At 43.6% G+C, this 16064-nt stretch overlaps 1 protein-coding gene across 3 annotated transcripts; it reads left to right on the top strand.

The window, feature by feature from the left end:
• The first annotated feature begins 500 nt into the window (after positions 1–500).
• On the top strand, positions 501–13875 carry LOC103724364 (probable beta-1,4-xylosyltransferase IRX14). 3 transcript variants are annotated; one of them, XM_039129899.1, is made up of 4 exons: positions 515–1377; positions 1481–2041; positions 12924–13179; positions 13313–13875. In XM_039129899.1, exons 1-3 carry the CDS (start codon positions 656–658, stop codon positions 13156–13158), a joined length of 1518 nt encoding a protein of 505 aa, XP_038985827.1. In that variant the 5' UTR covers positions 515–655; the 3' UTR covers positions 13159–13179; positions 13313–13875. The 3 variants fall into 3 exon arrangements, with proteins under 3 accessions (XP_038985829.1, XP_038985827.1, XP_038985823.1); XM_039129901.1 differs by lacking the exons at positions 12924–13179; positions 13313–13875 and adding an exon at positions 9298–10963 and having other exon boundaries at positions 501–1377; XM_039129895.1 differs by having other exon boundaries at positions 12924–13875.
• The last annotated feature ends 2189 nt before the right edge of the window (positions 13876–16064 follow it).

Consider the following 16064-nt stretch of genomic DNA (forward strand, 5'->3'; position numbering starts at 1 on the left):
CAGAAAAGTGGATGGTCAATCAAACATAAACATCCTGAAAATCCACGAACCAAACGAGCCCTAAAATTACCAGGGAATGGATCAACAATGTATACGAGACCTTAATATAGTTGGTACCTCATGACAGCAACAATCCATCTGTCCAAGTTTTAATCCCTCATTAGCAATTGTGATTACAACATCTATCAACAACTTTTTTTCTTTTTAAGCGTACGTTCAACTGTAAAATTATCATGCCGTTCAATCCGTTACGGTTCCGAAGAACAAAAGTGGGAATGGGACGCCCAACGGCCGCACAAGAAGTTCGTCCAGAATTCGGACTGCCGTGGCGCTCCGAGCGCAGCCAATCGTCTTGCCACGTCGCATCACCGTTGCGATGTTTGACGGAAAACATACTTGACGGCGATGACATCCGAACTTGGTACAAAGCGGCTTAATCCTATTTCTTGTCCGAATTCGGGCCCCCATTGCCCTCTGCCCTCGGGAATTCCGCAATCTATCCGCCCCCCCCCCCCCCCCCCCCCCCCGCGACCTCGATTTAGAAAGAGAAACTTTTTGATAATCTTCCTAGAAATTCCACCGTCTCTCCTTCTACTGAACGCCGAGTCCACGACAAGAGAAAGGATCGGAAGATACGGCGAACGACGACTGCACGATGAAGCCATCGGCGCTGCAACCCAATCGCCGGGTCATCAGCTTCCGATCCCCCACCGCTGCCCCACTTGACGGCGGCGCCGCCCCCTCAGACGATCCACTCATCCGCTCCCCCGCCGGCCTCTTCTGGCTCCTCCTCCACGCCATCTGCTGCCTCCTCAGCCTCGCCCTCGGCTACCGCTTCGCCCGCTTCCTCGTCTTCCTCTTCCTCTTCTCCCCCTCCTTCCCCCTTTCTTCTCCCGGCCTCCTCCTCCTCCACCGCCGGCCCGACCTTCCCCTCTCCCTCCCCCAGCCGCCGCCCCCCAATGCCACCGCCAGCCGCGTCGTCGTAGGCCGCCACGGCATCCGCGTCCGTGCCTGGCCCCACCCGGACCCCGCCGAGGTCATAAGCGCCCACCGCATCCTCGGCCGCGTCCAGCGTGAGCAGCGCCTCCAGTATGGCGTCAGGAACCCCCACCCCCTCCTCGTCGTCACCCCGACCTATTCCCGCACCTTCCAGGCCCTCCACCTCACCGGCCTCCTCCACTCCCTCCAGCTTATCCCTTATCCCCTCACCTGGCTCGTCGTCGAGGCCGCCGGCCGTGGCGCCGCCTCCAACGAGACCGCCAACCTTCTCGCCCGCTCCCGCCTGCCCGTCCTCCACCTCCCCTTCCCTGGCCGCATGCCCCTCCGCTGGTCCGACCGCCACCGCTTCGAGTCCCGGATGCGCCTCCACGCCCTCAGGTCTCGCCTTTATATCCATTTAATTGCTCTTGCGCTTGTTCTCTTTCTCCGAGCTCTTCTTTCTTGTCAGATCTGATGGATTTTGGTTGGATTTTGGAAGCAGAGTCATTAAAGAGCGGCGATTGGACGGCATCGTCGTGTTCGCGGACGACAGCAACATCCACAGCATGGAGCTGTTCGACGAGATCCAGAAGGTGAAGTGGGTGGGGGCGGCCTCGGTTGGGATTCTCGCGCACTCTGGGAAACTGGAGACGGCGGCCCAGCGGCAGCTGAGCAAGGAGGTGGAGGAAGAGAACTCGCCGGTGCCGATCCAGGGCCCAGCGTGCAACTCCTCGGACCAATTGGCCGGCTGGCATACCTTCAATTCGCTGCCGTACGTGAATAAAAGTGCCACCTTTGTTGGCGATGGAGGGACGGTGCTGCCGCGGAATCTCGAGTGGGCTGGGTTTGTTTTGAACTCGAAGTTGCTGTGGAAGGAAGCGGAGCAGAAGCCTGATTGGGTTCGGGATCTTGATGAGGTGGTGAGGAACGGAGAGGAGATTGAGAGCCCATTGGATCTGTTGAAGGATGCATCATTTGTTGAGCCTCTTGGGAGCTGTGGGAAGAAGGTTCTACTCTGGTGGCTGCGTGTCGATGCCCGTTATGATAGCAAGTTTCCCCCAGGGTGAGTCTTTGCAATCCTTTCTTGATGTTGTTTGCTGTTATTCTTTGATTAGTCTTTGCATCCTAACTTAATTTTCTTTCCTCGTTGCATTACTGATAATTGTCATGGGTTTTGATGTATTTTTTTGATTCGATAGCTCTTTTCATTGCCAGCATTAGTTTCCGGAGCTAGAAGTGTTGTAATTTATGGGTTTTTTTTTGGAAATTAAATCTTGTATTATGCCGTTGAACATTCCAAGAAATTCACTATCATAATAACTTCTTGAAAGTTCTTATGGTCTCGTGCGTTGGACACATTAAGTTTTCGTCATTAGAGGATAAGGAGAAACATTGACCATAATGACATCATCTGCATAAGGTGCCACTTTAGACACATCATCATCTGATAGATTTCAGAACGAAATATATATTGAACTGCAAACTATCGTAAATGGGTTTCTGAAATAAATTCTTATACCAAAAAAAACCCAATGCAAAGTTATGGGAAGGTTAAGAATGCCATCTACAGCTTTGGATTATACATCAAAAGATCGTTTGATGTAGTGAATCTAGCAAGCATCGGGTTCATATAATAATGCATGTTTCTATTCTGCATGACTTCAAAAGGATTGGGGCAACCCAAGCTTTGTGACTATCAGGCTTAGCCTGGTCATATCAAGAGGGTATTTGAACTTGGCTTCAGCTTATAAAATGGAAATATTACAAAAAAAAAGAGAAAAGATGTGATAGGATGGATACTTGACATCAAATAGGATGACTACTTGTACTTTCTGAAGAAGAGAATGGATAATAATGGACTAGTATTTTACTGACGGCGCTGATCCATCACTAATTTAGACCAAGGACATGGTAGTTGGGCTTGGACTAAGCTTGGTTGATTTATCAAGTTAGGAATAATGGTCTGAGTGGTACGATCAGATTGGTTTAACCTGGCCAGCATACCGAACAGTGGACCATAATGATATTGAGGATCATGAGCATGATGATGAAGTTGCTGCCATGTTTGATCTCTAGTGTAGATAGGCCTATCAAGTAGTTGGGAATCAGAGGCTGCTTATAGCATTGCTGGTGGCTTCACCATATATGCTGACCCATCTGATGATAGGGTTGTATTGATTGTAAGTACATGAAAGGTTGTAGGATAACTATAGGCACTTAACTTGCCTATCAATGTAGAATCTTATTTTCATTTATCTTTTTTGGTTTTGCTCATTGTTTGTTATCAAGACCTCCTCTATTGACATATAGATTATGTGTTCTATGATGGGCCAACTCATTCTGATATTTATGGATGGTACGGAAATTAGTTTGATACATTATGGTATATGATATTTTGACAGCTTTTACATATAGTATTGTGTCTGTGTATTAGAAATGGGTGGACAACATTTGGGTAACAGTGTCTAGGTTGGGAAGTTGACAACATTTGGGAATTTATTCAAAAGCTGCATAGTTAGCCATTTTAGTTTTGAACTGAAGTTGAAATTTGGTAACAGCCTAGCATGGTTGACATTGTCAAAAAATATGCATAAAGTTAACAAAGAGACTATAGAGACATTTTGTCTTCTTAACCAAATCATGCGGAAAAAGATGAACGCATGCCCCAAAGAGAAAAAAGGAGAAGAAATTCTTGTTTGCTTATATAGACTGGCTATTAAGGCACTAAAGAGGAGAAAAAGCAACTAAGGTGGTAGCTCAGTGGAACTGGGCCTTACTTTTAACCAAGTGGTTCCGAGTTCGAATCACGCAGGCGTCGATTAAATTGAGGAGACCGGATGCTCCCTGCTCGGACACGGGGTTTGGGAGGGCTTATTGGTCTGCTGATAGCCTCGGTGGTGCCAGGTGTGACGTACTCACATGGAGGGTTCGTGCCGGAGCCCAGAGGGATCACCGAGCCGGGCCCACGGATGGGGAGGGTATGAGTAAAATCGGCCGGGATGCCCAACACACGGTCATTTCTGCCCGCATCGAACATTCTCCTGGCGGGGTGGGGGCCCAGTGGGTGCTGCTACGCAGGGGTGGGCTTGTCCCTTCCTCCCCCCTCTCCTTTTTTAAGCAAAAAAAAAAAAAGAGGAGAAAGAATTTGGTCCATGTTGGTTTTTCTAGTTCGTTTTGCATGTGTCTTTAGCTTTTCAATGCTTGCTATTTTTTCTTGCCGCTTCTTTCCTTTCTTCACGGTTTGTATATTTCCAGACATGTCCAAATGCAAAGTATTACTTAAAAAGATATAGTCTCAAACATGATGAATCGAGATTCCCTCTAGAACATATAAGCTTTATAAAGCATATGTTCTGTAATCGAGAGCCTTTTTTAATTTTACGTATTATAAACCATAGCCACATTGACACACAAAGATGGAATTCTAGAGTTGTGCTTAAATGCATCATGACCAACCTTAGTTGTTGGGTCAGCTTTTCGATCATGAGATTGAGATTTATATGCACATAATGAGTATATGATTATACCTTGTATTGCAACATGATAGCATGAACTTACAATGTCATCATCACTTTGTGTAAGGGTAATTTAGTGATATTGTGTTTCTCACTTCCAGCATAGGCACACACGCGACTCCATTTTTGCAATATTCGCACTAGTTTGTATATGTATATGCGTGTTAGAGTGGTGGGTGGGTCGGGTGTGAATACCATCTCGAGTGTTGGGTCATGACCGTCCCACCATTGTTCCAGCATCCCGATCGGCTTATCTTAGGACACCTTGTGCCCCAAATGTCGTGACGAGTAGGACGGCGGCATGTCCTGTTCCATGGGCATTCCGGGATAGCCCGTTCTACGGGATTTAAAATCTTGAATATGTGGATGAAGAAATAGTAATTGTGAAATTATGTGCCTTAAGCATATATACATCATCGCGATCATATTAAATAGCTACAATGGGTATCCTAGCACCAACTTTTATTCTTATGAAACATGATCATGGGTGCATATTTTATCATTAGAAAGTTTTTAGTTTACAGTAAAATCAATCATTGTCTATTCAGATTTCTGGAATAGGATGGAGTTAAATTTGAAGTTCAATTTGCATATTGGAATATGACAGTTTTTTCTGTAACATCTGATGGAACATTGAAGGGAAACAAGAATTTAGTTTAATAGCAATAATTTGTAGCCAGAAATACATTCCAAGGCTACCAATTCAAAGAGTATTTGATGCAGGACGGATGTAGGGATTGGAATGCAGAGAGAAAGAGAAGAGGAAGAGGGGAAGAAGAAGGGAAAGAGGAGAGGAGGAGGAGGAAGAAGAAGACTAATTTTCATGCATTAATTCATTAAAAATAAACAAATGCATGCCCTATATATATATAGGGCCACCAAATAACAAATAAGTCCCAACGAAAAAAAAACAATTCGAAAGAGGTCCTCACAAGACAATATGCAAATTAATCCTACCCACATAAAATAAATAATAAAAGAAAAACATCAATCAATCAATCCAGCCACAATGAAAGTGGCTGGACCGTCTTCCTGCGACAACCATAATCCCGCAAAGTAATCAGTCTAGTATTCGTGTCCGCACCAACTCCCTCCGGGTAAGAAGAAGTCGACCCCGACGAATGACTCTGGTAGTACTCCAAAAGATCTGGGTCAATGCGCTGTAACTCCGCACGTGTAATCCATGTAGTATCAGACTCCGGGCGTCCTCGCCAACGAACCAGAAAACGCTGAACACCCCCATCACTGGTAGAAACAGTCTGCTCATCTAAAATGGCATCAATATGTTCTTTTTGTGCTGGTGGTAAAGCTAGAGTGGTCGGGGATGAGATGGAATCAAGAATAGGAGTATCATCAAGCTCAAGTGATGGCGGAGCGAAAGGATCAGTAGGAATAGAAAGGGGGCCCTTGTAAGCAACCAAATCCTCAATATTAAAAGTGGAGCTAATACCAAAATCAGAGGGAAGATCAAGAACGTAAGCATTAGTACCCACTCGTTGCAATACCCGAAAGGGCCCAGCACTACGAGCCTGCAGTTTCTTGACGGTTCCAGATGGAAACCGCTCAGGCCGAATACGTATCATAACATAATCCCCAGTTTGAAATGTTTTATCTCGCTTATGAGAATCAGCTTGTAGCTTATATTGAGCATTACTCATATGAATGCGCTTGCTAATTTCCTGATGCAGATTATGAATGTGTTGTGCAAATGCATGTGCAGACTCAGAAATGCGAATATGGGGGGACATAGGTAGGAGATCTACAGGTTTGCGAGCTTTATAACCATGGACCACTTCGAATGGACTCATCCCGATAGATCTATTGACCGACGAATTATATGCAAATTGGGCGACAGGCAGAATAGAATCCCAGTTACGATTGTGATCCCCTACGAGACTACGCATAAGGTTACCTAGACTTCGGTTGACGACTTCGGTTTGGCCATCTTTTGTCTTGAAGGCTGTCTTCCATTCATCTCCTGGACGAATCCGGATTTGATGGTAGCCACTTTTTAAGTCAATCTTGGAGAAAATCGTGGCACCTGCCATCATATCCAGCATATCGTCGAGCCGGGGAATAGGAAAACGGTATTTGACCGTGATTCTATTAATAGCCCGACTGTCTACACACATTCGCCAAGTCCCATCCTTTTTTGGAGTAAGAAGGACAGGTACGGCACAAGGACTTAGACTCTCTCGAATAAATCCCTTTTGTAGAAGCTCGTTAATTTGCTTTAGGAGCTCTGCATGATCAGAAGGGTTCATTCGATAATGGGGCAAGTTAGGAAGGGTAGCTCCCGGGACTAGATCAATGGCGTGCTGAATATCACGCAAAGGGGGTAAATGATCTGGAAGGTCTTCAGGAAAAACTTCTTTGAACTCCTCGAGAATAGCGAGGGATTCAGCCGATAATGTGCTTTTAAGATGTGGCTGAAGTTCTTTAACTAGCAGGGCAAACACCGGAGAGTCCTTAAGGACGTTCCTCTCAAATTCCGTGGGGTTAAGGATATGCAGTTCCTTCCCCTTTGATTTACTCTTTTCCGTACTCTTATTTAGCGTTTGGGGCCGTAAAGGATTAAGCTTAATCTTTTTACCCTGGAATACAAAAGAGCAAGAGTTAGTTCGACCGTAGATGGTGACATCGAGATCGAACAACCAAGGCCTACCTAATATCAGATGACCTACGTCCATTGGGAGTACGTCACACCAGACAGTGTCTTTATAAGAGAGGATTTGAATAGGTACAAGACACCGTTCCTTAATGTGAATGGATGACGTGTCGATCTAGGAGACCTTATAAGGTTGAGGTTGGGACACAGGAGTCAGACCCAAGCGGGCGACAATGCTGGAAGATATCGCATTAATGCAGCTCCCGCTATCAATGATAACTTTACAATCTTTTTCGCCGCATTTAATGTAAGTGTGGAAAATTGAGGTTCGTCTCCAGTCATCAGTCTCTTTAGGCTGGGTAATTGCACACCTTACTACATTCATAGTGGATTGATCAAGTTCGTGGGCAATTTTCTGGGGGTTAGGTCGGAGGCAGCCTAAAAAATGTGATTCTTCCTCAGTTTCGTCTTCGACATCTTGAATATCATCTAAATTAGGCTCATAAATTTGTTCCTCCAAATTATCTATGTCATCCTTCTGTTCATGTGTGTCAATAACTAGGGTCGGATTTGCACATTGGGAGGCAACATGACCAAACCCTTGGCATTTAAAGCACTGAATTCGTGAGCTTGTTTTTGGAGGTTCACCTAAAATTCCTTTGCCTTTAATATCTCGGTTTTGGATAGGTGGAGAAGAAAAGGGTTTAGGAGGAACAGAACCGACTGGGGGTCTGGGTCCAGATGGTTGGGCACTAGTGGGGACCCGCCTGGTGTCAGGGCGCCTAGCAAACATAGATTTGGAGAATTGTTCATAATTTTGCACAAATGTATAGGCTTGGTCTAAGGTGGTCACTTCACGAAGGACAAGTTCTTTCCTAAGCTCATCATTTAGGCCTCGTCGAAATCGGCTCAAGATCATACGTTCATCTTCAGCTACATTACTACGCATCATAAATTCATCAAATTGGGCGATGTATTCAGTAGCTGTGCGGCTACCTTGTCTTAAATTGTTCCATCGATCTAAGAGGTCAGATTGATAACTTAATGGAAGGTATTTTTCTTTTAATTTTTCTTTCATTTCTACCCAATCGGTAATAGCAGGTTGATGTCTCCTGGCTAACAGTTGTTCGGTGTTTTGCCAAAACAACTTAGCTCGACCAAGGAGTTTCATTCTAGCGAATCGGACCTTTTTCTCCTCCGACAGATTGTACCACTCAAAGAAGTGATCCATTTCGTGTAACCAATCGGAGAAGACCTTCGGATCAAGACGACCATCGAAAGTAGGGGCTTCAATCCTAATGCCTCGCATTACATCTTCATCAGGGTCACGAGGCTCTCTAGGTTCTACGGTAAACCGGTGACCTCTATCAACAGGAGGAATGGGACCAGGTCCTCTAGGGCGAGGGAAGGCGTAATGGTGACCTGGAACAGACCTATTATCAAAGTTGCCCTGCCGAGCCGAGGCTTGTTGTTCTAAGATGTCGTCCTCATCAACACCCGGTAAATGGGGAGTACTAGCTCTTTGGGATTCAAGAACCCTTTGAAGTGAAACCTCAATTGAATCGAGTCGGGCATTAACCTGGGTGGACATTGTGGTTAGGTCATGAATTTGGGCGTTGTTTGCTTGGACTTGGGCATTCGTATTTTGGACTTGAATATTAGTTTTTTGAACTTGGGCATTAGTGTTTTGGACTTGATCATTAGTGTCGTGGATAGCTTTTAATAGGGCTTCAATTTTGGAATCCATGTCTAGGGGGGACTCAAGATGAGATGCGACACGACCACTACGTAGATGCATAAAATGAATGACAAAATGTATTAGCCGACCAACTATAAAGGTTCCTAAGTAGACCTAATGCATGAAATGAATTCACAATTGCAAAGTAGATGCTCAATATAAACTAAAACTACTACATAGCAAATAGTTATTGCAAACTGAAAATTAATATAAGACGCAGGCCAACAAGTAGTGCAGTCCAGTAGTACTAAGTTTTCGGAATATGCAAGGTGTGACGGAGCCACGTATGTTTTCCCGAGTTGATCTAGCTCCACAGTCAATATTAAAAGTGCTACTACTAGGGTTTCTGTTTGTCTTGTGAACGTGTGTGAACGCGTGTATTTTGGATTTGTGGACGCATTACCACGCACAAATTAAGAAAATTAATGCCAACTTAATTGAGCAAATTGAATCTGCAGGAAATGGGAGAACAGCGCTGACCTGGTCTGGAGAGAGACTCGTGCGCGCGGAAGAGACGTGGTCTACAGAAGCTGAGGCTGGACGGAAGCTCTATGACAGCTGATGGCGGAGAAGGTGGTCACTGGTACCTCCCTGAAGGTAGTCGGAGAAGCTGATGGCGGCTTTGGTCGGGACAGTTCGTGAAATGGACCACCAATGATGACCGTGATGGCGCGGTGACCGGCGATGGCGAGTTCTAGCGGCGGTGCGGCGGCGACTTAGCAGCGGCGAGCGGCAGTAAAGAAGTGCAGGGGCGGCGCGCAGCGCGGTGGTGCAGCAGCAGGCGTGGCAGCGGCGGTGGGGAGCGGGCGGGGAGCGCTGACAGCAGTGGAAGGCAGAAATTGGCGGTGGTGGGAGGGCGGAAAACGGTGGTGGTGGTGGACTCGGCGGGATGAATGCCGGCGGAATATCACCACTATGGCAGAAGAAAGAAGCGGGAGACGTGGTGAAGCGGAAGAATGGGCGGCGGCAGCGGTGACGGTGGGCGGAGGTGTTGACGGCGGAGAAGAGGCGGTGTGGGGTTGACGGGAACCGGTGGTCGGAAGAAAAGAGGAAAAAAAAAAACCAGAGAATCGGGAGAGAGAAAGAAGGAAGGAGGAAGCCTCCCGTACGTGCGCGACTTACGCGTCACGTGCGTCACTTAAATTTTTTTTTTTTTTTTTTTTTTGACTCAAATCGGGTTGTCGGGTTATCGGGTTAACAGACCCAACCCACTAAGACAGTCCGATCCACAATTTTTTTTTTTTTTTTTGAAATGATTCGGGTTAATGGATAATGGGTTAACGGGTCGAGATCGTACCCGCACTGTGGATCTTCTTCCACCTTCGACGAATCCGACGGTCGCACCTGATTTCGCGGCGGTGGTTGCGGGGAGGCGTTACGCCGGTGGAGCGGGGTGCTGGTGCGGCAGTGAACGAGGCGGCGACGTCCTTCACTTGGATCCGGCCACGGTCGGTGGCAGCAAGATGCTGCCGAAACCTCCGGGGAAGCACGGCGGCGACCGAAGGCGAATCGGCGGCGATCGAAGGTGAATCGGCGGCGCGGCGAAACGGTTGCGGTGGATGATGCTTGCACAGTGACAGTCGGAGGAGAAAATGACGAGGAGGCCGGCTTAATTGCCTCCCGGGCTGCCTTGGGGGTTTCCGGCGACAGAGCCTTTCACTGCGTGAGATCCGAGAGAAGGATGGAAAGGAAGGGAGACAGCGTCGGAGGCAGCGGCGGTGGGAAGTGAAGGCGGCGACGGCGTCTTGCGAAGGCGATCTGTGGATTGACGCCGGGTAGCAGTCGACCGACGGGAGGGTTTTGCCTTTTCTTTCTTCACAGTGGGTGAGGCGATGAACAGGGAAGAGAATAAGGAAGAAAGGGAGCGACCCTTCTTCTTCGGAGTACGTGCCGTGCGACGTCCTTCCGTGCGTTCCGGCGTTTGCGGTGCAAATGATCTAGCAAAATACAGATGAGGAAAAGGCCGAAAAGGAATCGGCGGGGGTCCGTCCATAAACCGGATCCTTCGACTTCAGCAACAGAGGCAAAGTCAGCCCTGCTCTGATACCAAAGCTGATGCAGGACGGATGTAGGGATTGGAATGCAGAGAGAAAGAGAAGAGGAAGAGGGGAAGAAGAAGGGAAAGAGGAGAGGAGGAGGAGGAAGAAGAAGACTAATTTTCATGCATTAATTCATTAAAAATAAACAAATGCATGCCCTATATATATATATAGGGCCACCAAATAACAAATAAGTCCCAACGAAAAAAAAAACAATTCGAAAGAGGTCCTCACAAGACAATATGCAAATTAATCCTACCCACATAAAATAAATAATAAAAGAAAAACATCAATCAATCAATCCAGCCACAATGAAAGTGGCTGGACCGTCTTCCTGCGACAACCATAATCCTGCAAAGTAATCAGTCTAGTATTCGTGTCCGCACCAGTATTGGACAACAATCAAGACTGTGAATCAAGGGCTGAAATCAGATGGTTGGAAAATTATATGAAGAAATTGTCAGCCTCAGGGCTGGAAACGCTAGCTCTGATAACCAGATGAACACCAGGTGTTTAGAGTATGTTTGAGATGTGTAACTATATAATGACTTACAAGTGTTGTCAGCTAGCTTGAAGAAGCTATGTCAAAATCAATTCACAAAAATGCTGGATTGCAAGATACGACCTAAAGACTAGTAAGGAAATATGGAGCCAACAAATGTATGGTTAACAAGAAATCCAAGAAACCATCTAATAATAGGACATTATCAACAAATAGAATGTCCAAGTACTTATAATTCAGAACCCGGGGATCTCTAATTTTGTAGTAGGAATCAATGAAAGAACATTGGATGAGAAAATGAAGCTTTTAAATCTAAAGATCACTTTTTTGAACATATTGCAAACTAGAGATGATTAATGAGTACTTAAATTTCTCCATTTGGACATGCCAGTGTCGCAGAGAGGAAGGCTAAGGATAGATCATTTAAGACTTAAAGCTATCAACACTTTAGGTGAAGATAGGAGAGAAAAGAGGCGGACTACATACTCTAGAATCTAGGAAATATATAAATTAGGGATGTGAAATTCACAGAGACCTCCATTCTTTCAACCTGATGTGAAACAAATCAGTGTTAAAAAGTGAAAATGTATCCGGTTGTCGCGGAAAAATGGAAAATCACATATGTGAACTGAGTAGAAGGATTCAATAGTTGCCTTAATGATGCTTTTCAAATAAAGAAAGGTCGCACAGACCAAGGGCGATGAAACTGTGGAGTTGGATTTTTTTTTTTTTTTGTGATGGTTGGTTCCTACTAGATATACATGTGAAAAGTTTCAAGTCTTAGACAAAGATTTGAGCTTATAAATCTTGAAATTTGCAGTTACATTAGGGGTAGAGATAAAAACACTAGGCTACAGAAAACTTGATCTTTTAAGCAAGACCATTAAAGAATTTCTTTCATGCGTGTAGAGATTATATATTCAAACCATATATACTGGTTCATATGATGGATGAAAGTGTATAACATATAAAATGCATTAAACATGTATGAGCTAAAATATTTGCATTAGTCTATAACATGTATTGTAACAGAATATTGATTGCCTTGTCAAATTTTCTCTTGGGACTTATTAGCAGATTTCTTTGTTGGTAGCAAATCTCTCTCTGTGCACTGAGACAAATACTATCAGGAAACTGCTTCATTCTTAACATAGCTTGATATTAACATACTCTTTATGATAAATTGCATCTATTTGACTAGCCCAATACCTTAACTTTACAATTAACCTCGCCTTTGATGATGTATTACTTTTAGATAATTTCCTAAATAACACTTTGGAATCACGATTTTTATGGTAATGATGCATATTTTAATTTTTGAAGATGTATCATTGATGTGCTTCAGAATTATAATGAACGTGCCAGTCTGGTAATGGGTCTCATTGGTTGCTCTATTCTTTATATCACTGAGCCTGGAAAAATTCCATGGTTTAGTTCTTGACCATTTTTAGCAGGAATACTTTCAAAGGTTTAGATGCTAGATGTAAAGTGAGACATTCTATTATTTTTTTACCATTGCCATTATGCTTTTCTGTGCATGCAGATGGGTAATATATCCACCTTTGGATATTACTGTTCCTGCAAAACGAACCCCATGGCCTGATGCTCCTCCTGAACTTCCATCGGATAAGATGGCTGCCAATCAAGATCACATGGAGAAACGTTCCCCGAAGACAGGTAGATCTTCGAGATCGAGGCACAGCTCTCGCAATAAAAGGAAGCGGGAAGCACAAGTGGATGCGCGCACTTCTGTGGTATCTCAGAGGCAAGCAAAATGAGAGGCCTCACGTTCACAACAGGTCTGTACAGCTAGAGTTTTCATTTCTCACTTGTACCCAAAAAAAAAAAAAAAATTCCCACCAATAGATGTGCTTGTTGCCAAGTGTTAGATCCTTTGCATCTAGACTTTTTTTTTTCTTTATCCTCAACCAGGATATGTCTACATTATTTTGGGAATAGCTTCACCAGAAGATAAGCATCCAACTGGGGTTCAGCATTCCATAGCTTGTTATTTCTATCAGTTGGAGATGAGAGAACATAAATCTTTCAGAATTCGCTGGAGGTCCATGGTTCCATGTGAAGTTGATATGGAAACTGTTAACATTTCGATGGGCGCAGTAAATTCTGGAGATCTAAGCGAATGATGATGCCAGTGGTTTTAATTTGCTAGTTCTATCATGAAGTATTTGATGCGAACTAAGTTTCATGCATACTGGTGTTTTCTTTTTCTTTTTCTTTTTCTTTTCTGTTTTTTATTGATGGTGGGGGGGTTGGTTCATTCAACCATTTTGGTTGTTGCAATGGAAATTAGTTTCAGAAACAGAATTTAAAAACATGTGCCTGCTATTGGCTCTTTGTACTTAAGGTTAATAGATTGAATTGGAGCGTCATGCTGATGTTTCACTTTGGAAGATTTTTCTTCTACGATCTTGGATTGTGCCGTATTTCTTATGTTTGTTGTGATAAATGTAATGATGACCGTGGCATTTTATTTACTTGATCCCTGGATATGTTTTCTTCTGTATATAGTTATTAAGCAAATTTGGTTTCCGGTCTTTTCATCCAGACCTCTCAGTCAAGCAATCGGAGTCATCGATCACTTTCTGCGTTTGTTTCTCATGCTGTTAAGTCATCTGTTTGCATATCGTAGTCATCCTAATCCTGTCTTAATCTTAAATATTATAAAAGCACCAATACTTTGTGCCGACAAGCCATTGCAATCCTAGGATTTAGCTCGAGTCGTCACCACCGTTCAAATTAAACCATTTCCACCTCGAATTACAATTCTAGAGACTTTTTGAACTACCTCTTTTTTATTAAGCATGTCCACAGGACAAGAGGAGTACATGGAGGACTTTGGATTAGAGTCCTCCTCTTATATTGCAATCCTTTTAACTTCCTAACCCACTCGTGTTTATATACCGTGCAGTTCTCTTCATTGCAAGCGTCCATATATTTGCACATGCATTCCACTAAATGCAGAGAAAAATTGACAAATACCGCTGTTGTTTGGGAACGTATGAATTTGAGAATGGATGATAGTTGACAGATTTTCCGTGTACATTTCTTCGCTGATCATGGGTGATTTGTGACATGATGCGGCACTATCAGATTCAACCATTTGTGACATTTCTTCGCTGATCATGGGTGATTTGTGATATGATGATGCGGCACTATCAGATTCAACCAGCTTGACGATCAAGCTGAGCAGAGTAGAAGCAACCAACCTCTAAGGTCAAGCTCACCAGTTTGGCTAGACAATCGCTTAGCTTAGCACTAAGCCAACTAGGGCTCTCTCATCTCGGACCATGGCCAGAGGTGCAAGTCACAGCTAGCACCCATTCATCCAGACGGTTACAGCACATTGCGCTATAGTTATGATATAATCATAGATTGTTATAATATGATCCCAAGCGATTGTAATCGGATCGCATACGGTTACATCAGCATCTCCGATGGTTATAACACAATCCTACGCCATTAGAATGCAATTTCTAGGAATTCTATATCCTTTAGCTATAAATAGACTTAAAGACCCTCCATGAAAGGTGACCGGCATTCCAGGATGCCCTTGTTTCATAAGTGCCTCCACTCCTTGGTTATCTCAAAGTGAACTTTGACGGTAGCAGGTCGGTGGATGGTGTTTTTGGAGTGTGGAATTTGTGATCAGAGACTCTTTTCGTAGGCTGGTGGCAGCTGGTGGTCGTCGCATGTCAGGGCTCACTTTTGTTGGGGCAAAGTTGCGGGTTACTTGGGAGGGTTTATCCTATGTGAGGAGGGTGCTCGGCGCCGAGCTTGGATCCGGAGTGTGGATAGGTACGGTGACGGTCATCCTCTCATCCTAAAGATCCGTAGATTGGCCCAGGAGATGGAAGTTTTTCAGGCAGCACATGTGTATCGGGAGGCGAACAAAGCAACTGATTAGGTCGCCTCCTATGTCGTCCGGCATTCCAAAGATTTCTTTTGGACATTGGTTGCTGACATTCCTACTACTCTATACTCTTTACTTTCTTCTGATTTGGCTAGATGTACTCACGTTAAAGCTATATGAATTGCCGTTTTTACCCCCCCCCTCCAAAAAAAAAAGAGTAACCGACTAAGGCCCTGTTTGGGGGAGCTGTTGGCAGTAGAGCTGTTGGAAGTAGAGCTGTTGGAAGTAGAGCTATCTGAAATAGAGCTGTTATAAAAAGTTGTTTGCTGTTTGGTAACTACATTCGTAAAGTGCTGTGGTACTTTGTTTTGTGTTTGGTAAACAAACTGAGAAAGTACTTTTGTATGACAAAATTACCATAAAGGATATTGCATAGTATTATACAACAGAACATAACAAAACATAACATAAATTAATATATAAATATATGATATAGTATAATATTATTGTAATATAAAATAATATTATGTTAATATAGCATAATAGTAATATAATTATTAGAGTAAATTAATATTTGGTAATATAACATAATATTAAATTATTTAACATAACATATTAATGTATTATGATATAATGTAATATATATTATATTTATAGTATAATACAATAATAAAAGTATAAAATATTATAATTATTAGTATAAATTAATTTTTCATAATATAACATAATATTAAATTATTTAATATAACATATTAATGTATTATGATATAATATAATATGATATTATATTTATAGTATAATACAAAAATAAAA

Source organism: Phoenix dactylifera, chromosome 1 (assembly GCF_009389715.1).
Source record: "Phoenix dactylifera cultivar Barhee BC4 chromosome 1, palm_55x_up_171113_PBpolish2nd_filt_p, whole genome shotgun sequence".
Lineage (NCBI taxonomy): Eukaryota > Viridiplantae > Streptophyta > Magnoliopsida > Arecales > Arecaceae > Phoenix > Phoenix dactylifera.

Excerpts from the sequence above, each read along its gene's own strand:
- LOC103724364 (XM_039129895.1), top strand. The coding sequence starts at position 656 with ATGAAGCCATCGGCGCTGCAACCCAATCGCCGGGTCATCAGCTTCCGA. Across the intron at positions 1,378-1,480 it reads ATGCGCCTCCACGCCCTCAG|AGTCATTAAAGAGCGGCGAT; the intron begins GTCTCGCCTTTA and ends TTTTGGAAGCAG. Across the intron at positions 2,042-12,923 it reads GATAGCAAGTTTCCCCCAGG|ATGGGTAATATATCCACCTT; the intron begins GTGAGTCTTTGC and ends CTGTGCATGCAG.